Below are 24,632 nucleotides of genomic sequence, written 5' to 3'. Positions count from 1 at the left end.
TTCTCTCTTGCTTTTATTCAGGAAGTCAACTTCAATAGAGCCTCTAAATGGAGGCGGCGACCCTGGCGAGAGGTTCGCCATCACTGAAGCTCCTCTCAAGCTTCTCTGGGTGGTTCTGGTGTCGTCTCAGCTCCTTAGGCCACACAACCCCTGCCCCCCCCCAGCTCCTCCCTTCTTCCTGTTGCCACTTCCCCTCAGTTAAAGCCGTTAGATCATGCTGAGAATATTCCGGCCCTTTGATAAGGGGAGGGGGCTCTTTGTCCTGCTGCACTCTGGGTAACGCTGCTCTCCATTGTTGGCTGACAGGGCTCTATTGAGCAGGAGGTTTTAAAGCTGATAGCATCGCTGCGCCGCGCGGACACAGAACCTGATAAAAAGCCTATCCGACATGACACAGGCGTGCCTCCCGACACCCCCACCCCCCCCCCCCAATCTAATCATCAGGTGACGAGAAAGAGGCGCCGTAACACCAAATAAAGTCAAACAAGATAAAAAGGCCATGGTAATATGAACACTATCACGGGGCTCCAGCGGGTTTGATAAACCCAACACAATTATACACAACTGCACGCCGTCTGCGGCCGGGACGACCAATCGCAAGCAAACGGGCGCTCGCTGCTCCGGACCAATCAGGCGGCAGCTCGCCACGCCGCAGCGTTCCCCGGCTCCACTCTTCCTGGAGGGCGGACGGCGTTTCCTCCCAATTTTCGCTGATGTTTTGCAGCCATTTTGCCACCGACGGGCCATCGAGCGCTGAGAAGTCGCCACCCCCCCCTTAGAGGCTGACTGAGAGCACCCGATCAGCAATCAGCAGCGGCCAAAGGAAACCTGTTATTTCCAACCCCGTAATTATTTCCATCAGATGCTCCGCCGTCCCCGCCGGGGATTTTAAGCATTCAAATGACAAAGAGCAGCCCGCCGCGGCGCGTCGGCGGGCAGGAAACGGCAAACGGGAGACAGATACAACACAAGCGGCCCGTCAGTCACACCAAGGCCCTTATTTTCTGACAGCCTGTGGCTAATAAGCGTCCTTCAGTTGGGGAGGAAACGCGGCCTTTGCGACGCTCGTCGGAGCAGGTTGCGTTTTCCTTTCCCGCGTAGACGCGGCTAATAGCAGGAAAACACGTTTGTAGGAAAAGAGGAGAACGTGTAATAAAGAGGAGGCTGTCGAGAGGGTCCAGCAGCACCTGAACGAGAACGTTTCACGGGTGGTGGCCGCGTGCGGAGCTCGGTAAATCGAGCTCTGCAGCATGGCGGACTGGATTTCTCCAACTATTGATTCCCATCTGCGGTGAGGCTGGGGGTTGGGGGAGAATCGATCGGTGGGATTTAGACACGGCTCCGCTCTCTGAACCCCTCTCGCTCAGTGCAGCATCACCTTTAGGGAAAGAAGGAAAAACCCTGAACTTTTTCTCTTTCTGCTTCACCCTGCCTCGTTACGCCGTTTTACTGGAGCGTTCCCAACATCGCCCAGTCGGCCAGAAGTCCTCCTGGCTCAGCCGAGAACAACATGAGTTTTGAAGAGGTCTCTCCTGCAGCAGCAGAGGAGCATTTTGGGTAAGATTCACAATAAAAACGCCCCACGAGAGGCGTCCAAGAGAGCGGCGGCGTGGAAGGGAGAGACAACAAAAAGGACATTTCCACCTTTGGAGAGCGCCACTTAAAGCAAATTACAGCAGTCTGCAATCAAGACGCTGAAATTACCCAACCGCTGGGTCGCCACAGCAACCAGAAGCCCGTTCAAAGAGGCGGGCAGAGCAGAGAGGGCGAGGAAATGACAGACGGAGCGAGACGATCGTGCAGAGAGGAGGCGAAGGTCAGCGAGGGAGCGGCCGGAGCTGCGTCTCTTTCTGCATTCGTCGGGGCGTGGCCCCTCCTCCATGCTTTCCCCTCCGACGGCGAGCAGATGGAAATGCGTTCCAGAGATCTGGATTTAGCGATATCACTGTTTAGGAGTTCCATTACGTGCTCGGTGGACTGCGGGCGCTCCGTCTCGGCCGTGAGGCGGCTCGAAGAATAACAATGGAAACAGATGCAGTTTGTGTGTGATCACACAAGGTGACTGTTCACGGATGTTAGCAGTGAGCGCCGCACATGGAAAGAAAGGCCCTTTTCTCGCAGTTTTCGCTCCCGCAAATCTCCAGACTGAGATGCGGTTGCGTGGCGCCGGCGTCACCACCCCCCCCCCCACACACACACACACACACACACACACACACATCGACTGACAGCGACAGATCTGAAATTAAAAAACACGCTCACAATTAATGTGGGGAAAAAAGATGAGGGTGAAAGGAAGAATTTGTGGGAAATGCTTGGAAAGGGGCTTGACTTGGGTGGAAAATGCCCCCCCAAGGAAGACATATATAGGGGAGAAACAACAGGAAATATTAAAAGTAGCGGAAAATGAAAGAGAGTGAGGCGTCGCTCCATTTCTGTCTATTTTTACCAGGATCTGAATTGGAATCTGTCAAAGGCAGCCTCATAAGACTAATGTATTCTGTGGCTAATGGAGCTGCTAGCTTCAAGGGCCGCGCTGAGAGTCACCACAGCCATTCTCACTCATTTCCTCTGAAGGGCCAATTATCTCAAATAGAGGCATTATGAAAGGAGCCAACTTGGTCAAGTGAACAAACCTCACGAGTCTCTAATCTGAGACCCACGCGCGTGAGGTCACGTTGCACCTCTGAGACGACCTCCCGTGGCCTATAGGGGGCCCGCTAAAGGGGAATGTCCTGTGGCTGGTGTGTTTAGGCATTAACGGGTTAAAAAGAGAGCTGCCATACGTTGTTCTGGGAGTGGGCGGCTGACTGGAGATGAAGAGAAGGAGTCAGAGCGAGAAGAAGAGATGGTGTTGTCCTATGATGAAAGGCTTGATTGATTAGGGACTGATGATTGCAGTAAATGGCCTGGAAGATAGCTCCATCCCAGTTTCCCTTTTTCCTCCATCTCTTACCCCCCCACCCCCACACACTCACTTGCTTCCTCTCCCTCTCCCCTCCCTGCCTCTCTTTGTCACCCACTCTCCTTGGTTTCATCGTGGCAGCCCATCATCGCGGTGCCTCTCTCTCCCCCCTAATGGCACAGCTATTAGCGCTAATGCATTTCAAACATACAGCAGCTGCCACACCGCAATCTGACGGAAAGTGCACGTCTTCAACCAGCCTCTGTTCCTCCTTTGACGCATCTTGTCCCGTCGTGTTGCTCCACATGTCAAACCTTCATCCGCGACACCGCGGCCATCATCAGGGTCGTGGCTCAAACGCGCCGCCGATGCTAACCTGGTGGCGGAAAATGGAACCAATTCTCTCTGTGTGGTTCAGACGTGGTGAACCAGTTCCAGTGATCCCAGGGGCTCCAGACTATCTCAGAGTTTTCGGTTTTGTCAACCTGCTCTGGTTCACAAGCTTAAATGAGGACAGCCAGAGCTCAAGAGACCTTCCAGGACGATCCCTCAGGATAGCCGGTATCGTCTGCCGGTACGTTATGTTCCGTACTTGCACTCAAGAATAAAGCTATAATCAACCAGGCTCACGCTCTTGAGCTACTCGGGGTTTCCTAATGTGTTGCAGTTGGCTGCTTCGTCTTATAGGGGTCCTAAATGGGATTTTCCAGATACGCAAAGTTTCCCTTAATCCGCTCTGCATGTAAACATTCCTGAGTCCGATTCATTGCGCAATCGCACAGGGAATCAGCTCAAGCGGCGGCGTCTGTCAGCGGTGCTGCCGGTTTCCCTTTATCCCCGGGAGAATCGGACGGCGGCGCGGGCCCGTTGCCGACAATAGTCGCACGTCGCCACGAGACGGGTGCCCGACCTTGAGGAATCGTCGGCAATCCAACACTATAATGTCTTTTTCACGCGCCATTTAATTCCAATGGATTCAAAATCCTCGCCGAGCGGCACAACAGGTGTTACAATCAACACTTTGACATCCATAATGTCCAGCAGTCAGACTGGTCGGATCAGAGAGAGAGATCTGGCTCCTATGGCAACAGCTGGGATGGCAGCCGCGGCGAGAACCAGACGTGTCATTGAGTTTGGGTGATGTCACCACTTTGGCGACGAGAGCAGATGGGCTGATCCGGGTACCGAACCCACCGTTAAAATAAATAACGCGTTACACCCCCCCCCCGAACCGCACCGGGCCGCGCCCACGCACGCTCGCAGGGATCCCGTCAGAACGCCCGTGCACAAACACCTTTTCTCCCCGCCTGACAGACGGCTCCGCCCACTAGTTTAAGACCCTCGCCGTTCCCGCTAATATGCCCAAAGAGCGCACAGCCCTAATCTAATTAGAGTGTCAGTCAGCGGAGTGTTCAGCCAAGGAGAAATTAGGAAAGCACAAAATCTACCAACAAGAAAATCTCAGCTCACACATGTGGAGCCCATCTTCCTCTTTCCTCCCCAACGCTCCCCGTACAGCCCCCCCCCCACGGTTCCATAGTCGCCCCTGCTGAGTTTCATTACCTTTCCTTATTATAAAGGCAAATGAAATCAGCTCAGATACATTATTAATGGAGGAGCGCCATTAGAATTCACTTGCAGCCGCTGCAACAATATTATATATTCCGACTGTTTTCACGCCTGATTAAAAACACACAGATAACAAAAGAGGGCGTGAATGTAATGAAGGAGCAGACGAGGCGGGAGGAGGAGGGCGGGAACGCCGGTGGAGAGGGGCGGATTCGCCGTCCCTTCCACTCCAGGATGTGTCCACGCCGGCTCGGGCCGGGCGCAGGCGTGCGCGTGTGTTCCCCCCGTCTGAGGGAGGCACACCTGAGCCAGGCGTCCCCCCGCCTCCGGCCTGACGTGAGGGGACAGCAGCGACCGCGTGACGCCGGCAGGTCCGTGAGGGACTCCGGCGCCGCCGACCCGGACGACTCCGCAGTGTAAGCGACCATGAACAGAGATGGACTCTGGCGGGAAGCCGCGCTCATAATTATTCATTTCAAATCAGTTAAAACCTGTTCTCAAACACCCCCCAGGAGCTGCCGGGTTAAAAATCCATTTGTAGGAAGTGTACCATGACAGTGAGCTCGTCTCCCTGGAGACGGGGAAGGGGGGGTGATATGACAGTAGGGAACGCGCCTGTGTCTGCTCGGGTAAGGCACGTGCACATGTGTGCATACGTGCATGCTCAAAGGGCGTTTCAACTTCTGCACAACCAACGTCGAGGACATTTCCTCTCGTTTGACACAAAAATAAACATGTTTGTGGTGCATTAAAGGTTCTGAAGACATAAACAAATCATAATAATAATAATAACGATAATAATAATAACACATTATCGCATCATCGTCTGTTTTAACACTGTGATGCTGACCACATTGTCATTAAAGCATTCCGAGGAATCCAAGGGAAAACGATTATTGGGGGAAAACGATTATTGGGGGAAAACGATTATTGGGGTGGACAGATGATGGTTAAATAAACCAGATCACTTTGAAATAAACTAGCAGAGAAAGGAGAGCGAAGCAGGCGTCACATTACCGTCACGCTGTCCTGCCAAACGTGCTCCTTCTGCAGCAGCTCCGCCTCCTTCGTCAGTTTCTACACAGGAAAAGAGAAACAGCAGAGTGAGGGGGGGTCAAAGGTCAAAGGGACATTGATAGATGGGTAAGAGAGAGACAGGGACAGATGGGGTGGTCACTTTGTTCTCTTTTTCTCCCCTCTGTGGTTGGATAATAAAGCCTGCGCCCCCTGCAGGCCGGAGTATGACATGATCACACATGCAAATGTAGAATCGGGATGACAAGAACCTGCACGAACGCTCCCGTCGTAATGGCCCTTCTCAAAGTTTAGCCATGGTTATTTTGCAGGATTGTGTGTGTGTGTGTGTGTGTGTGTGTGTGTGTGTGTGTGTGTGTGTGTGTGTGTGTGGTGTGTGTGTGTGTGTTTGCGTGACCGAGGGCAGAGGCCCGTGGCCGTGACAGGTCAGAGCGCCGATCGCTAGAAATACCAGTGGAGCGCAGGTCTGAGGTGGATGCAGATCATTAATGTCTGACATTTGCTGCCTCGCTTCTTAAGATGGGGGCAGGTCCCCCTGATGGTGGTGATGTTGGGGGGGGGGCATATATAAATTTGCAGCTATGCATGCTTATGTCATCATCATCATCATCATCATCATCATCAGCTCGGGCTCTTAAGCAGCTTAATATATGTGAGTCTCATATAGGAAGTCATTCAACTTGCAAATAGAGCAAAGTGTTTCTGCCCCCACCCCCACCCCCACCCCCACCCCACCCTGCTCTGTATCTAGGTTTCCCTGAGCCCCTAGGGGGCGGTCTCGTGCCCATCCCAGAATGCCACGATCAGTCCCCGGGCTCTTAAATGACGAACCCTATTTAGACTCCTGCTCATTCATTTGTGCAGCCGCGCCAAGTGAACCGGTCCTCGGCCACAGGAGGCTCTTTATCTCCCCCAAACACACGCAAGACATAAACTCTTATTATAGGAGAGGCTGTCCCATTTGTACGAGCGGCGCTCCGCCCACCTCGGACCCACAGGCCCTCCCACTCGCTGCCACACAGCAACAATGTGGCCGCGGACGCAAACATAACGGTCCAAATAATGATAAAGTCTCCTGGGTTCTGCTTCTGCCTCCGACTGAGCGAACCAGACTCTGACCGAGAACCCTGAAATTTATGCACTTGCACATGAAAACAATGCAAAGAGGATCTAATTAGCTAATTGAAATGATTACTAAACAGTCCATTTGAAAAGACAGTAATTGTGGGGCTTTTCATAGCCTTGCTAAAGGGCAGAGACACACAGATAATCTCCCGGTGAAACTATCCACATGATGATTTTCAATTAGGGATAAACACTCAGCAGCTCAGCAATAATCTTTGCAGCGTTTCCACTCTGAGATCAACATGAAAATGTAAGCTGGAGGATTTTTGTGTGTGTGTGTGTGTGTGTGTGACAAAAGCTGCCACGTGTCCCTGTTTTACTTCTGCTTAATTGCATTACGACACCACATCTTTCAGAGGAAAACCTCCTTCGAGATCGTCGATCAAGGCCCTGTTTTCCATGAGAATGGCCGCTCTGTCACTTCAGAGGATCCATCCGCCTTCTCCCGGGTAGCCCACACATCTTTTATTCCCCCGGTATATTTCCTCTGGGACACTATCTCCTCCCGAGCAGCTTAATGCAGTCCCCCCTGCGCTACGGCGGCCATGCGTCTTCGCGCCTCGCTCCTTCCTCCTCTGTTGGCCCAGATGGATGGGCAAAACAAACCGCCAATGAATCAGAGTGAGGGATGTGGGAAGGAGGGGGGCAGGGATAGATCATCTCTGCTGGTGGCTGGAGCCCAAGCAGCTTAGAGCGCTGGATGAGCACACTAAGATCAGCATAGTACAGTGCAGATAAGTTCAGGGCAGGCCCACACAACACGGCAAACAGCCCCGCCACGCCAGCAAGACGGCCCCGCCCACTAATGCCGCCGCCGCTGTATGCCTGACACAGGACGAGTCCCGCTGTGGGAGGGGGTGTCACCTGGCAAGGTCAGGAACCGTAAACACAAATGCTGGATGGATGGCTTCACAGGAAAGGCCGTCAGGCACGCAGGCGGCGTACACGACGGCGTCCGCTGTCATCCAAGCGCGCCGGCGGTGTCAACAAAAAGCTCAGAGCGGAGCGATCGGGATCTTTAATATTCATAAACCCTCCGTCCAGCGTGTTCCAGAGGAGAGCGGTTTCATCACTCCAAGTCGTGTTATTTTTGCCGGCACACCGGGGACGGACCGCGTCGCGCCGCGGCGAGATTTGACTCCGGGTTGGCCGTTTGATTGCCGCAGCCTGTTGGGCCTTTCCGCTGAGCATTAGCTTAAAGGCCACTCGACACACCGACCTGTCGGGACGCTCTGAAGGGACTCTTCAGAGCGTCCCGACGACGTGCGCGCCTTCGCGGAGAGGACCCTTCAGGAGACACGACGGCCGGCGCGTGTGATTGCAGCGTCGAGTCGAGGCACTCGGCGCGCTCCGAGCGACCCCCCCGGGGAACGCTTTCGGTCACTCTGGGGACCAGAAGTCTGTGAAATGACACCGCTGAGGCCACTTAACCTTCACAGAGCGACTGGCGCGGCGTGGGAAGAGCCGCCTGATTGGCTGCCGCAGACAACGGCGGTAAACCCAAAATATTAGAGAATCCTTGAGGATGCGTCCCACGTTATGAAGACGCACCTTCAGCAGAATGTCCTGAAGGTCATATTTAGCAGAGTGGCGTGGGGGGGGGGGTTAACCAATCGGAAAGTTTGGTCTGGTGAGTTTTGGGCAGAGTTGGACCTGGTGGAAGTGATGTAATCTGACCGGGACAGGATCGTCACCGGGTCACGTGTTGTGCGCTATAATGTTCTTTTTGGATGCAAAGATCAGGATTGGTTAATCCTTTTATTTTTAATCCAGCAACACTCAGCAGACACAGACTCGCTCCAGCTGTCAGCGGCTGATCTGATCAAGATAGTCCGACAACCGTAATCCCACCCCGTCTATATGGATTAATCATTCTAATAACTCCTAATTTTGCCATTTGCGTGACGTGAACTCACTCTGACGTGCACTTGGATACAGCAGAATCTCAGCATCTACAACTACTCGCTGGTAACTCATTAATCCACTCCAGGGAACTCACGGAACCGAATGGATTGCGTAATGAAAGTCGGCCTTTCCGGAACTACTTCTTCTCTTTCGTGAAAAGGCTCATAAGACAGAACATGTGTCCATGCACACCCTCCAGGGCGTAATAAGGCTACGGTGCACGGTCTTAAGAGTTGAGTGGACTGAGGATAATCTGAGCGATAGGAATGTTTCTCCATCACAGATTGCAAATAAAACGACCGGCGCGATTTTTAAAATTTATTTATTCCCCCCCAATGAAAAGACAGGACGTGACATCATCAGCAGAGGAGACGCGGCGTGATAAAGAGAAACGCCTGGCGTGCCCGATGGTGTGATTTTTAAGAGTCTCTGATGGGTTTGGGGCTGCACGGCGAGCTGCGGTCATGCAGCGTTTGGCCCATTAGGGGGCAGCAGACGGAGCGAGGAGCCGCTGGAGCCTGTCAGGGCGAGAGCAGGCTGCTTTAAGCTCTTCATTCTGTCGTCTCCACTCGGCCAGGATTAAGGCCAATCACGGAAACCACTGAGTCAGAACCGGCCCACAATAACAGATGGAGGGACTTTCCAGTCCAGAATTTTAAAACATCCAGACAAACTCTTTCACCACCAACCCCCCTCCCTCCCTCCACCGTCCATTCCCCTACCTTCTTCTTTATCTCCCCGCTCTGCTTGACTGTTTTATCCCGCCATCATGTGGTGTAACTCCATTTCACCCCCATCTGTCTCAGTTTACTGCCCTCAAACTTCGGGCCCTCCACTTAACAACAGGTTAATTCCAACATCCAAACTTGAGAACAGCTGGACGTGAAGTTCGGCCGTGTCTTTATTGTTTGCATTCGGACTCCGAATGTTAAAGTCTATAATGTTTGGAAATAATGAGCCTTAATTCCAAGTCTCTGGTTGGTTTGGCTGCTGGGTATTGTCGGCCTTATTAGCTGACAGAGGATCTGCAGGGATGGGTGGGAGACCCCCTCTTTGTTCTATGATCCAAACCGCCCTGTGGCGGACTGTTTGCAGAGGCTGGTGTGTGTAGCATGTATGAAGCTAATCCCTGCCTTTGTCCCCCCCTCACTCACACACACACACACACACACGCTCCATAATCTTCCCATTGCATGATGAAAAACGTTAACACTTTCTTTTGCGTTACCCCGCTCGCTCTCGATTGCGCTCCGTTTCCACGGAGACCGAATCTGGAGGGTGCGAGCTGTCACCTACCCGCGGCAGCAGCTTTTCAAACCCTTACAGAGGCTTTCGCGCCGGCCCCCAGAAACGCCGTATTCCCACTGTAGATTGCCAGCATTGTGCTGGAGCTTCTGTGTGCAGTTCAGTGGAACAAGAAAGGCAACTGTCTTTATTTTGGAACAATAGATTTGCTCTCTGCAGCAGCTGAACCCACTCAGAGAGGCTCCTCCAAGCTCCTGGAAATAATAGTCCTTGATCATCAGCCCTTGAGTATTGATCCGCCAGCTCGTAAGTTTATATCATAGATATTATGAGGACGTAGACGCCTTTGTTTAAAGTATAGGTGGCTGTTTAAGTACCCATGTCTAAACAATATTCATTCTCTTCTGATCGGGGACATTTGTGTTTTTAAAAGCGACTCTTAAAGACGGGGAATTTTCCTCATTAAACAGAGCGTTTTAATATTTGGAACAGAACAGCCACATTATCAGTCAGTGGAATAATTATAATTCCAGCTTCTCTCTTTCTGCTCTCCTATCACTTACGTCCAGGCTCACCTGTGCCGCCAACACTGCTCACTAATTTGCAAAGAAAGGGGAAAAAAGTCAACCGCAGCAAATGCTGGCCGCCACGCGGGCGCGCGGCTGGCAGGGGGCCCGGGGGGAGGGGGGTCGGCTCTGTGGCATGTAAGCGTCTGCCTGGTCGACGCTCAATGTTGACGGATCGTCCCAGACGTGCCCAAACTTGCAGCCCGGCTTTCCCTGCTGCTACTGACATCATTCAGAGGGAACAGGGAGCGAGGGCGCCTGAAGGCACCATCAACTAAATAAAATAAGATTCAGATGTCTTGTTTTTCTCTTTGCAGCCCATAAGGCATCAAAATTGCAGGTGACTGAAAAGGAGAAAATTGCAGAACCCGCCGTCTGGAACGAGCGGCAGGGAGACGCATAAATAAGTTCAAACAAACCCGGTGACATTGGGCTGCAAAGGAGAGGGGCGCACATCAGCTCCGGGCACATCAGCTAACAAGTGTGTGTGACTGAGTGAACGACCCAATCTCTTCCCTTCACGTCCTCAGCAGGCTGAGGGTGGCAGATCAGAGTGAAAAGGCATCAATGAGCAGGGCTAATGTCGCCTTGATCAGGGGTCCACAGTGACACGGGCACGCATGTCACATCTTGACATTAATCAGAAGCTAAACACGCATGCACGAGGCGCGTTCTGGCGCCAAAAGGTCACCGCGGAAACGCACATACGGCGACGAGCAACGTGGGTCCTGAAACTGGGCGAATGAGAAGAGAGCGGCGAGCTACAACCACCTTAAACAGAGTTAATATTAGTTGGAAACGGGAGCGGAGAGCGCCAGACGTCTCCAGCAGAGGCGAGACTGGCAGAAACTAAATAAACATGGGAGGGAGCCACTTTTCCCTTTTCCACTAATATTATCTCAATCCATCTTCCTAGCATCCTTTCAGCTCACTGCAGCGCGCTACCGTCTGTCTGCAGCTCAAGGGCAACATTTCAGCTTTATCTTTTTTTTACTTCCACTAGCCTCCATTTTAGCTCAAACTGCTGATAAAAGAATAAAAACAGTAAAGTCTGACTATCTGAACCTCCTTCATGCTCTTCATGAGGACCCCTGCAGCCCCTCTGTATGTAAATATGATGTAACACCATTTTAGTGACCTTTTTATGGAAGAAGTATCCTTATGTTTTATGTATAGTGCACGTTGGTACTGCAACAGTGTGCAGGCTGGCAGCACGGACAAGAAGATTCAGTATCACAGAAGAGAGGGAAAACACGCAGCCACGGCTGTCTCTCAAAGCAATTACACCAGATTGAAACCAAATTAAATTTGAAGCCTAGAGCAACACGAGCGACTGAACGTCTGTGACAGATATGACAGGGGAGGAAGGGAAGTGCTGCGGGACCGGGGGATGGGGAGGAAAGACAGGTGTGGGTCACAGAGGAAGAGGGAGAAGACAGAAGTAGGACACAGCGTCGGGCCCACGCAGAGAACGCCATTACCGGCGTTTAAATGACCTCGCTCTTAGAATATTCAAAATTTGTTGCTCCGGCGCCACGTGTTTTCAGACAGATTTCTAACCCGCAGGGCTGTAGCTGCTGCGCGTTTACGCCGTAAAATCCACCTAAATCTCACAGGATCTTTCAGTCCGAGAGACTGTCCTGCCACTCTTCCTCGGCAACGTTCTGATGAACGCGCTCCATCCCCGTGAAACTAGAGCTGGCGGATGAGTTCACGCCGCGGGCTGAAAACGGGCCCGGTCACGTGCTTCTGCAGCAGCTAAAGGAACTAATCAAAGAACAATTTGTGCTGAAACAATAATTAACCTACAGCAGCGTCTGTGTAATAGGTTTTTTGGCTTCTTTAAATGTGTTTTATTCCCTATTGAAGCTAAACCTCAAACCCAGCGCTACGACTTAAAACTATGCGGTTTGCAGTAATTGGCAAAAATCCCGATTCCATCCACTTGCTTTCCGGTAAACAGGATGTTTTTATGTTGAATATTGTTTTAGAACCCGATTAAGGTCTTATACCGGAAACAATTGGGTGGAAAAGCAACATCCGAGCGTTTTTTTTTTCTTTTTCTTGGTTGACAACCTGGCAGCAAAAACGACGGCACGTGAGGGGAAACGGACCATTATGTTCGGGCCCGTGTACAAACCGCGATCACGTGCTGGTTACAGGCGCACAGATTAGCTTAGCGGTTCTCCGGCAGATATCGTTTCTCTCTTTTCATTATTCTAGTCCAAGAGATGACAGGATTAGTTGTGGCGGCTTTTAAACATCTGATGTTATCTGCATCTCCTGGGTGAACAATTAATCCCTCTCCCTTGCCTTGGCTTCACCATCACTCCCCACATCCTGATCTATCCTCAATACCTACACAACGGCTCCATTTTCGCTGTTGCCTCGGTTCTTTAAGCGCGTGGTATATTTTCACTGACAATCCCCGCAGATCGTCTCTCGCTGGGCGGAGCATAACGCACTGATAGGCTGGTTTAATATGTAAATGCGGGCGACATCTGGCCGACAATGTAAATGTTTGATCGTTCCGCGCTCTCCGGTCACCGAGAGACCGTTCTCTGAATGCTCAAAACGACGGGGGATGTTCTGCATCCACAAGCTCATAGACGAAGTGATTTATAGCAAGGGTCAAAGGAAAGAAAAATTGGCCTGGCAAACTCTGGAACGCTCCCCAGTCCGAGCTACGGCGCGTTAAAAATTTAACACGATGCTTCTTTTCCATTATGAACTCTTCCCTGATTTAGAGCATAATCCAAGGATCCCTTTTCTGGATGATGTGAATAGACTGAGTGGTTTTATTCACCCCAGCGTTTGGTGAGAAATGATGTCGTTTAATAGTGAAATGTGCACAATTCTGTGCACTTTGTTGTTTTGTTGATGGTAAAAGCATGATTGAAATGGGCTGAGGAGACTAAAATGGGCCCATTTTCTGTTATTTATCAGGAATGTCAAATAAGAAAAATCTATTGCAAATTCAGCCCTAATGCACTGCTGCCAGCGCACGCAACCAGAAGAAACGATGTTTAACAGCTTTCACGCTGTTAAACATCGTATGTATGTATGTATGTACAGCGGCAGAGAGCGGAGGACGCACGCTGGCACGCTCACGTGCCCGAGCGCAGACCAAACCAGACGGCTGACGTGGTGATTCGGCGACCAACAGAAGCCCCCAAAACGCATCGAGAGTTAAAATAAACGGTTGCCAACCCCCTCGTCCTTCATGTCGCACGGAAGCGAGCAAATGATGCATGAAGACACAGAGGACAAATTTAATAAAACGACAGTCACGGATGCAAAGTCAAAACACACAAATAAAACAAGCATGTAGTCAAATTACCGGCCAGGATGTTCACCTAATTAAGAGAGTTCCTCGACGTCAATCAACCCATTTACCCCCCCCCCCCCCATCCCGAGGCAAACGCCCACGCTAACAGGGTTGGAAAATACTTTTAAAAACACGTGTTAGCATACGGCGATGTGTTTTTAGAGGAGACAAGCGTCCCGAGGTCAGAAAATGTAAAAGCAATCATTCCCACATGCAGCTGTGTCCACTCACACGTTCACAAGACGCTTTTTCAGTTTGTCCTCAGTCCACACTGAGAGTCTTTAGAGACAGACGAGAAATATAAATGAGCCAAGGCGGAAAATCACAGAAAAGCCTTTCAAGAGGCAGGAGAAACAGTAAATGATTGGCACCAGGAGAGCAGACAAAGGCGAGAAAATGAAGAAAGCTGCGGCGCGGCGGAGGGACGGAGGAGGGAAGAGGCTGCACTGAAGCAGTCTAACCTTGACAGAGAGCATCTTCTGACAAGCATCTGCCTCCTGTAATAATTTAGAAATAATCTCCCTCCACAAAGGCCCAGCAGCCCGGCAGAGCGAGCGCGGCGCGCCTGATCGATCGCGCCGATTCATCCAACTGCAGGTCTGCCTGAGCTAAGGCCCAACATTGATCTCAACTCTCTTCTCCCTCTCAGGCTGTCGCTCTTTGTGCCAAACGGAGTGAAGTGATAAAGTTGAGAAAAGGATGAACAGGTGAGGAGGGAGACGCGGGAGGCGATGTCAGACTGAGGAGTGAAAAATGGGACTTTTAAAAGGCTTAAAGGCAAAATAAAACTGTGAAAGCTAAATGGATGGGGGGGGGGGGGGGGGGGGGGGCGCTGATCCACCATCAGGTCTTTAACTTGCACCGAGTGGTGATGCTTTCACTAGATCCAGCGACAGAATACGTACGAGAGGAGGAGAAACGAGCCGGGAGAAGTCTGGTGATTTCATCAGCATCAAGTGTTTAGCCTGTGGCAACGGATCGACTTTTAAATAGTCGGCCGTTAACACCAATTTAACACCCATAAACAGACGAGCTCCTCTGCTTTGACTTCATCCAACAGCTCAGAGGGAACAGGAGACTTTCATCTGCTCCACCTGCCTGTTTCTGTCGTGCTGCTCTACTTTAACAGGAGACGCTTGGGACTCGTTCCTATGAGGTTTCCTATTATTGTCATTTAGTGTTTTGACAATCAGTAAATTATGTATAAGTATAAAATGGACCACGATCCACTGAGTAGGCTCTTTTGGGAAGCAACAGTCCCGGCCACGAATGTGTAAATGTAATATAACTTTTTTACCAAATAACACAGTCAGATCTTGGGGGGGTGGGGGTGGGGGGTGCAGCTTATGTGCTGAGGTGAATCTAAAGTTGTAATTTTGTAATCAATGTTAGGGATTAATGTGTATCAAAGAGACGCAAAAGAGCCGCGGTGCCTTTATCTGAGGTCGCTCAGATTAGAGGAGTGAAGGATATGAAAGAGAGACAGAGAGAGGGAGGGGGGAGGGAGGGAAGAAGGGAAGCAGGAAGAGAGGGAGAGAGACAGAGAGTGGAGCGGACAGCGATAGAGAGGAGTCGGCAGATAATTATTATCATAGAGTTGGCTCTCCAAGGTCACCATTTGAGAATTCCTCTCCGCCGTCTCTCTGAGACCACCCCCGACATGCGCGCGTGCACATTCACGCACGGGCGGTGGCTGCCTGCAGGCCTATGCACCTCCTCTAGCTCCCCTCCTCTTTGCTGCATTCCCATCAGTCCGTCAGCAGAGAGGACCCACGTCACAAAGCTGCGGTCACCGCCTGAACCAAGCGACAGGCCACGGCCGCCACGCGCCGCACAAGCACCTCCGGGACGAAAAGACACGTGAGGGGACCAAACCCACGGCCTGGTGTTTGTCCAGGTTTGGGAGCCGCTCATCAGAGTGAAAAGATAAATAGCTAAATAAACGGGTGTTAACGCACGCCTGCTCACCTTTTTGACTGGCCTGTGCAGAAAAACAACCTGATTTGGGGTCATTATTTCATGACAGGCTGTCAAAGCTGCAGACGGCGGAGGAAGGAGGCGGCAAAAGCAAACGATGACAGCAGGAAGCCAAAACTTAAAAACAAATCTAGACAAATGCATGGATAAATCCAGTCATTCGTGTGAAATCAGCCGAACATCCCATCAGGAATGGACGCCTAAATGAGCACTTGAAGCATCCCGGGTCTAAATCTGTTTATCGTTAATAGTACCGAGTGATGGACAGTTGGTGGGTTGCTCTGCTCTCATTAGGACAATAAGTCCGACCCATCGGAACCGCGTGCATGCACAGTGAGCGCATCAGAGCGGGATCCACAGAGCCAGAGCGGAATTCTAGCACCAGTGCAATGGCTCCTACCCAGAGTCTCGTGGCTAGCTGCAGCTGTTGGTGAAATACACCCACCACAGACTCACGCTCTGTATCACGGAGTCTGTAATACACACATAAACCGGCGTTTAGATTTAAACTGGGGGAGAGGTTAAGGTTATGATTGAGGTCAAGCTACGCACAGAGCGTGTGTGAAACACCGCTGCCGGGGACGTTCGGCCCGCTTTCCTCTGCTAACGGGCTCCAACCGTCTATCTGTCCTTTTTATTTTGCATAGCAGCCGCTGCCGCTGTCCACAGGAGGCGCCGCAACAGGCCGAGAATCCGAAAAAAAGGCTTCCACTTAACGGACAAACTGGACAGAGAAGAAGCGACAGCAGCCGGCAAATAGATGCAAACCTACGAGAAAACAAGAGAGGGGAAAATAATTCAATCTGCAGCCGCCTCCTCCGGTCAGCCGAGGAGAGCCGGGGCTGAGGGGGCAGGAAAGGGGGAGTGAAGGATGAGGCGTGAGATGCCTTTCTCCCTGGGCAGGGCCGGGATGGCAGGCGCCCAGATAAGGCTGAGCAAAGATTAACTGCCTGCTCTGATGGAAGAGCAAAATAAAGGCAATCCAACCTCTGGTTCCTCCGGCCTCTCCGTGCGAGTGGCCTTATTCTGTGGGGACGAGTGGCGGCGATTGTGTACATTACCCATGATGAGAATGTTCAAGCCTCTGCAGCGCGGGCCGACTCAAAACTGATGTCATTATTCCTCCTGTGAGCAGCACGAACTGCCTGACCTCTCGTGTGCGCTCCAGCCTCCGTCTCTTCTGTCTGCCAGCGCGACCTTCCGCCGCTGCGCGTCGCAGACGAGCGCCGCGCTCGGCGGGCGCGCCTGCGATCTCTCTGAAGAGCACTTCCCCTTGTGCGAGCTCCTCCACCCGCTGAAGCAGCGGCGTCGGCGGCAGGTGAAACGGACCAGGGTCCACGGCGGAGCCCAGGAGTTGATTTCCCGGATAGCTCAAGTGCGGTTGAGCTTAAGTGTTAAAACTCTGTTAGCGCTGCAGCAAATCCTGCTGCTCGCTGTCCTCCAGCCCGTTTTCTTCACACCCCCAGAAGAAAACAAGCACAGTCATGCAAAATATCAATTTCCTCCTGCCGTAGTAGGTTTGCCAGCCGTTTATAGGAAAATACCATTTGTGTTCCAGCCGGGTGGAACCAACCAAACAGTAATATTAGCGCTCCTTCACTGTGGAATAAAAGAGTTCAACTTTCTCATGTGTGAGGAGGTTTCAGATGTACATCAGCATTTTTTAATCCTGCAGATAATCTTCCTTTTGTTGTTTTAGATTCAGAGCGATACAAGAGACAGGGCACTATTAAACACAGAGAAGCCTCACGTGAAGAGTAGTGGAGCCTCAGGATTCTCTACTAACTGATGATTTACTGCCTAATCTGCAGCTAAAATGTTGAAATAAAAACCTTAAATCCTCATTTTTATGTTGCATGTGCTCATATTGACCGACGACAAAATAAACCCGTCACATCACCTTGTACAGCTAAGAAAACGGAGTCTTAACTTATACCCTTCAAAACACGGAGACCTTTACATTTTGGTGGATTTCTGACACAGCTCCAAGTTAACGTTCAGCCTCCCTTTAGAATTCACTGAAAGACGAAGGAACATCAAAGGCGTTTCTTTTACAGGCCATGAGTTAACAACACAAACTCCTCTCGACACCGACCCCTCTCTCCTGTGGGCTTTTTCATCAAAAACGTGATCCCTTCCTCCCATCCATTTAGCTACTGTATATGGCCGCTCGGCTGATGATGCCGATAAGCGGGAGCTGACAGATAATCACCGGGATGAAGAGATAGCCGAGGTTCAGAGGTCTGATAGGACGGAGGGCTGGGGGGGGATTAGAGACGGAGTGGATTTTGACCTGCTGGAACGCCAAACCATAATGATATTTTAGGAAAAGTCTATTTTACCATCCTAGAAACCGGACTTGCCCACCCTCTGCTGCGCCACTTCACGGCAGAAAACACCATTTTCCATTTGACCAGCGCGTGTTTGTCTAGCTAATTCCCCTTTAATCAGGGAGGCATTTTTCAGAAAACCTCGAACGTTCAGGACACAACCCCCCCCCCCCAAAAAAACAACAAAAGAGCAATATCGCCTACATTCTGGAGCAGCCGAGCCAGATTTAAGCAGCGCTCTTTCTCTTTGCTCTCCGCTGACGCATAAAAAAAAAAAAGTGGCACATGGGAGGCTGTAAATGTGTGTTTTATGAATCACAGAGAGGCGGCTGAATAAAAGCGCAACGCGATCTTCTCTATTCATTTGTCTGGTGCTGACGGGGAAATGACGGAGAGGCAGATGTTTCTGTCACGTGAACAAGTTGCTGCAACACAGACAGCGCTTTTGTCACCTCTCGAGAAGAAGTTGGGCAATTAGGTGCTGAATAAAAGCCCCATCCCGCCACCAGCAGCACACTTCCTGCTAGGAACTGTATATATTTAGATCTTTCTGTGCATTGAAAGTTCTTTATGGAGCATTGGCGTATTGAAAGAGTTAAGTGGGGCAGGAGGAGCGTTTGGTGCTGGAGGAGGTGGTGACATGCCCCTGAATGCCACATGCAGGTGGGATGTTGCAACAGGTACGGAAATAATGTGACAAAATTCTACAACCCGTCTGCGTGGGAGCACCTCAGCCCTGACCTTCAGCTGGAGCCGCACAGGCCGGACAGACGAGCGACACCGCGACGAAGGTCAAGGACCACCTCTCTGAAGGTCAAACACCTGACTGGATCCAAAGCCACGAGGTCGGTGCGTGTGTTCATATCTGCGTGAGCGTGTGTGATATAATGGAACCGCTGCAGGTCGTAACAGATGGTTGCTAATGGAAGTTCATAGATCTGAGTGACAGGGGGGGCTGGGGGATTGGGGAGCAGGGGATGAGTGTGTGTGTGTGTGTGTGTGTGTGTGTGTGTGTGTGTGTGTGTGTGTGTGTGTCAGAAATGGGGTTAAAACTTTGGGAGATTGCTAACATTGTGAGGCCTGAATGTCCTTTTACAGCAAAAATGTTGGGGTTTAGGGGTAAAAGTATGACAGGACATTAGGGCAGAGGGCCCGGCGTCACAGTTAGGGGCGTAAAACAATCATCATTCTGTAAGATACAGTATAATAATAAAGCTGAATTTAGCTGTTTGGTCAGGCATTTGCAAAGTTATATTGTAATGCAGAGTATTAAAGACAAACGAGGAGCGAATGTCAAAATGATCACTGGAGGACGCTGCATGAAAAACATCCCTAAACTGAGTTGGAACGATTTCTTGTCTATTTTTACCAGAAGTAGAACTCGGCCTACTTCACATCTTCTTCCCTGATGGGACCAGAAAGCTATAACCGCCTACAGCTAATGGGGAACCAAATTAATTTGTTAGGCCCTCGCGGTGGCGGTGGCGGCGGCGGCGCCGAGAGAGCCGCCGTTGTGATGTGCAGCTATGTGTTCTGTCGGAGCGCATACAAAATGTCTCGCTCGTGTTAAAGTACCAACTGGTGATTGGACTCATTAGTTATTCAAACCATCTGACCTCCCCACAGCGCCGCTCAGACACACTCATTACCGAGTCCTTGTAATTCATTAAGCCCCCCAAATGAACACGCGCCACAGTGAAGGTTGCACAAGGCGCCGCCACGCCGCGGGGAGGTTAATGGTGAGAGCCTGGAACTGCTTCTTACTTGTATGATGGTAGCTGTCCACGCTGAAGAACAACAGCTCGCAAACACCCAACATCTGCACTTATTCACCCTCTGGCTATTACGAACGTTGATCTCCATTTACCCATAAGTTCCTGCCCCCCCACTCTGAAAATGAGAGACAAGCTTGTCATTTGTCAAGTCTTCACGCCAACAGGAGGATGGTAATCACTGGCTGCTGCTGGAATTCATTGTGTGCACACCAGCTGCTGCTGCTGCTGGGACTTGTGGGAATTTCGGAGCGCCTGACACTTCTGTCACACTCGATTTCAGCATTAAAATATGTGCCGTTATCGCGGAGAGGTGAACAAACGGCAGCGTCGGGGTTGCCAGATGATCTACTCTGTCATTTTATCTTATGCACAACACAGGAAACTCACCACGTAAAGAACTGAAGGTAAGTTCTTTATCCGGCTGCTGTGTAACGCAGCTCAGTTCGGAATTTTGTCTCAGCTGTGGCGGAAGCTACAGTGCTGCCGCAGACGCTAACGACTTCAGCAAAGCTTCCTCCAACTTTTCCAAAGATCCCATCTAGATCCCATCTCCCCGGCTGGACTCAGCTTTGTCCAGCTCAAGCACTTCAAATCACAGCCCTTTTCAGTGAGTAGCGGCGTCCCCCAGGGTTCTGTCTCGGGCCCCCTCCTATTCATTATCTACCATCATTATCACATCTTTAAGAAGTATGGCAACCAATTATGCAGATGACGCCCGGCTCTACCTCCCCTCCAAACGACCATCTGCCTACACGAAAGAAAAAATGGTTCTCCTCCAACCTTCTCAAACTGAGTAGCAACAAAACTGAGGTTCTTCTCAACGGCTCTAAATCTACGCTAGCCAAACCTTTCAAACTGAATCTATCATTGACTGCTCCACCCCCCCCCCCACCCCAAGCCAACAGTGCTGCTATTCTCATCTATGCCCTGTTTACATCATTTATTGTAATTCCCTTCACAATCGCGTGCCCCGATCTTTCTCCTTCACATCCACATTTTTCTCCTCTGCCCTCCAACTCACCGAACCCCCTCCCAACCCACCGAACCCCCTCCCAACCCGTCTACTGTGGGGTCTCGAGCCTTCTGTCGCTCTGTCCCACAGCTCTGGAACAATCATTCTCTCTCTCCCATTTAAAATCCCACTTAAAAACTCTTAAACAGCACCTTCCACTTGACATTCTACTATTCCATCAGTGAACTGTTGTTTTTAAATTATAGACTATTATGTTTACAGCTTTATAGCTTATTCCCTCATATTTTCTGATTTAGTTTTACTCTCTATATTAACCATGAACATTTGATTATGTGCTTTATGGTGTCCTGGAGTGCTTTTAAATGCGCCCACACATCAAATGTGGTATTTAAAGTCTTCCAGGTGGGTCTTTCAAATGGTCTCTTAAAACAAGATTAACCAAAGTACAACTGAAAACTCCACAAGAGGAGAGGAGCCTTTACTTTTTTAACGCTGCAAGAACAGGAAGCTACAGTCCAGTCATTGGCTTGTCCCTCAAATCTTTCGTGCTGGTTTCCTTTTAAAAGAACTAGAGTCAAATTTAGCTGCCTTAAACTGGTTATTTTTGCCAGACGCTCACTAGGAAGCTAAACCTGATAGCTGCGCACTCAAAAGAGGTCATTCTTACGGTCACCAGGGCAACGACACCTGACTCAGTGACAAATGGGTTTAGAACGGCATGAAATATTTAAACAAATGTCACCTCTTGCATAATTAATCCAAATCAAGGTAAAGTCATGTTGCATGAAAAACCCATTTTCATAAATTTCTCCTCTTTTTTTAGTCTGACCAAAAACGGACGACAGGCTAACAGATTTAGATTTATTCTTCCTCCAGTTTGCCGACCATTTCATCACCCGCTTGAGGGGCCAACCGAGTGTCAACAGGTTTCAAGTCGAACACCTGAACCTCTCAGCAGGCGTCCGGATCAAACGTCTGTCCGGCTGAATTATTCATGACTGGAACGTGATGACGGGTGACGTGGAGCTGCCGGTCCCTCCCCCTGCCCGGCCCGGCCGGTGTCATCTCAGTTTCCGCGGTCCCAAAGATAAGAAGACGCACGCAACTGGATTGATTAACTCTGTCAAGCACACTTTAGCCACCCGTGCGCGGCGTCCGGCCTCGACTCTCCTCCAGTCTCCCACAATCACCGTCAACCTCTTGCAAAGTCAGAGGGCATCTCATCATTCACGGTGGTCCCGACTTAACTTCTGTTCACACAAACTCTTACTCATTCCCCACTGAGAACATTGGTCCAGATTATTGTGGTAGGGCCCCAATGGGTCCACGTGTCCATCAAAGACAGGACCAAGATTAGAAGATGAGACACAGATGAGACCAAGAGACATTAACGGTTAATAAAATCTGTGGAAACTGGTGCACACAGGTGAGCACCCATCACCAAAGACGCCGAAATTTGACATTTTCCAAGATCAAACAGCATGACGGGATAAAGAGCGTTACGGTCCGCTGCAGTGGGAGGAGCCTCAAGCCTCAGCCTTCGCCGCTGCTCACCTCGTGCACATCTGGGACGTCCTCATACAGAGGAGGTCTGCTGGTCCCAGTTTAAAAGCACCTTCTAAGCTTCAGCTCTTCCACGTTTGTCTCCTGCTTTGATGTTATTAGCAAGCAACACAAGCTCTGATATCACATCGCTGATGTGGTCCCGTCGAGCATGAAGGTCCGACAGAGGTCCGACAGCTCCAACGGCCCAGTCAAGAATCATCAAACAAACACCTCCTGACACAGAACAGACGAGTCCTTCCAAAGCTGAGCAGTTCTACGCATTAGGGAACCACTGCCTTAATGTACCCAGAGTTGTTCAGGGACGTCTGCGTTAGAGAGGGACTTTAAATATAAAGGAGCAGCTAATTCCGCATGTCATTTACAAAGAATTTGCATTATTTGTCAGACTCGGGCGTGTCGCCATTTAAGCATGCACTTATTTTACTGGGATCCAGGGAACATCGGTCGGCATTTGTATCTGAAGAACAGCCAGCAGCTCTTATTTTCCCTCCACCCCAGTGCTCTCCTTGGTCGTGCAGTAGCCAGCGTTGGTGCACCATCAGCAGGTCACCCTCAGGCGTCTGTGCTGCAGCTGGTGAGTGGTACTGGGATACTATTCGGATCTGTGTAATTGGATTAGACCAACCTCAGTCCCCCCCCCCCCCCCCCCCCCCATTCCATTCCACCAGTCGGCTCTGTGAAATCAGAACTTAAGAGGTTTGACAATGGGAGTTGTGCCGTGCGGCTACTGACGGGACCGGAACTCCGTCTCTCTTTGTGACCTCATCGTTCCTCCCCAAGCTGGAAGGATCCCAGAACCGGCTCAACTCTGTTCCCTCTCAGGCTCCTTTGCTGATTTCTGACGGGTCTGTGTGGACTCAGAACATCTGGATCATTGCAAATAGCAAGTGGGGGAGGGGGGGGGCAGTCGTGGGAGGTATATCACACCCGTTTGGATTTTAACACATGACAGGATCCACAGAGGGACATTTTTTCCCCCTCTTTTGTCCTACTCTGGGTTAAAAGGCGCGCACACACACACACACACACACACGCACACGCACACACACACACTAGAATCTGAAAACACTCATTCTTCACACACGTGATGGCGTGTTTATTTTGTTAATTAATCTTAATTGCAGCATCGTCACAATAGGCCCAGTGGTACCATCGTTTTCAGAAAGGAGGCAATAAAGGAGAGAAGGGGGGGGGGGGGGTTAAGAGAGACGGGAAATAAACAGGCAGGGGCTTTTCACCAAAACAGAAGCCGGCTTATGTCATCTCTACTTTGGGGGGGGGGGGGGGGGGGGTCCATTTACAGTGCATTTATGCTTTAAAGAAATCAGAATGAACAAACAGATCTAAACGCTACTTCCTGTGTGAAAAGCTGCGCTAGTTTAACATACAAACGGGGACATTTGAGCGTCGACGCCGCTCCAACTGTTGCCGTTTACTGCAGTGAGCCCGGGAAGGTAAACAAACAAACAAACGTGCGCCCCCGCGTGCTTTTTCCCCCCTCTCTGAACTGTAAAAGAACACCATTTAAGTGATTAAAATGTGCTGCTAATTTGGGGATTAAGGCTAAAGCGGCTAAATCCGGCGCGCGGCGGAAAAAGCCTCCCGTCCCCACTTTATATCTGTAACTGAATATTTAGCGTCGCTGTGTATTTTCTCATTAGCAACACAAACAGGAATTACAATGAATCACCTCCAGCTGTATTTAAATAGGCTGCAGAAGTCATTTCTTCTGAGGCGCGTGCGCGTTTTTAAATGTATGGCAGGGAATATTTGGGACTAAATAACCATTACGGGGGGCAGAGATGGGCCGGAATATGAAATGCTGTCAATAGCGCGCTGAGCCGGGCTTGAGACCTCCTTATCTCCTCGCCGCATTAACACGCCGCTTTCACTTTTCTCCCTGTATGAATAATAAGTCCACATGAATTTGTTCTGCCTACAGCCTTGAATTTTTAGTCTTAGTGGGGGAAAGAAATCAATCCGAACCCGTGCTGACAGAAACAGAAACTTGTTATTTACTTTTTGTGGAGGCTTGTGTTCAGTAATGACGTAATTATCCCGTCTTTCGGACCCCCCCCCCCCCCCTTTTTCCCAGCGTTATCATCTGCTTCTCTTCTGCTTTTTACATTTGATTCCTTCTCCCCCCACCCTGGAACACTCTCCCTCTCCCCCACCATTTACATGCCTCCTGCTCCCTCTCTTCTTCACTCCCGCTGCTCATTTTGAAATCTATGAATTTCTCTCCATCATTTTCTTGATTTTTTTTTTTTTTTTTTTAAACTTCCACGCCGCAGGGAGACATTCTCATTCCAGTCCTTCTCTTTTTTCTCATT

At 50.5% G+C, this 24,632-nt stretch overlaps 1 protein-coding gene across 3 annotated transcripts in view; it reads right to left on the bottom strand.

Moving 5' to 3' along the window:
- Window positions 1–24,632, bottom strand: part of cacna2d2a (calcium channel, voltage-dependent, alpha 2/delta subunit 2a) — an 80,696-nt gene that overhangs the window by 36,746 nt on the left and 19,318 nt on the right. For all 3 annotated transcript variants that reach the window (XM_057031373.1, XM_057031374.1, XM_057031375.1), the window contains exon 4: window positions 5,492–5,551. In XM_057031373.1, the coding sequence (XP_056887353.1) occupies window positions 5,492–5,551 (60 nt within the window). The remainder of the gene's footprint in view (window positions 1–5,491; window positions 5,552–24,632) is intronic.

The sequence above is a fragment of the Takifugu flavidus genome, chromosome 4 (genome assembly GCF_003711565.1).
Source record: "Takifugu flavidus isolate HTHZ2018 chromosome 4, ASM371156v2, whole genome shotgun sequence".
NCBI classification, from domain to species: domain Eukaryota; kingdom Metazoa; phylum Chordata; class Actinopteri; order Tetraodontiformes; family Tetraodontidae; genus Takifugu; species Takifugu flavidus.
The sequence above is the reverse complement of the archived record's forward strand: the minus strand, read 5'-3'. Positions and strand labels throughout refer to the sequence as shown.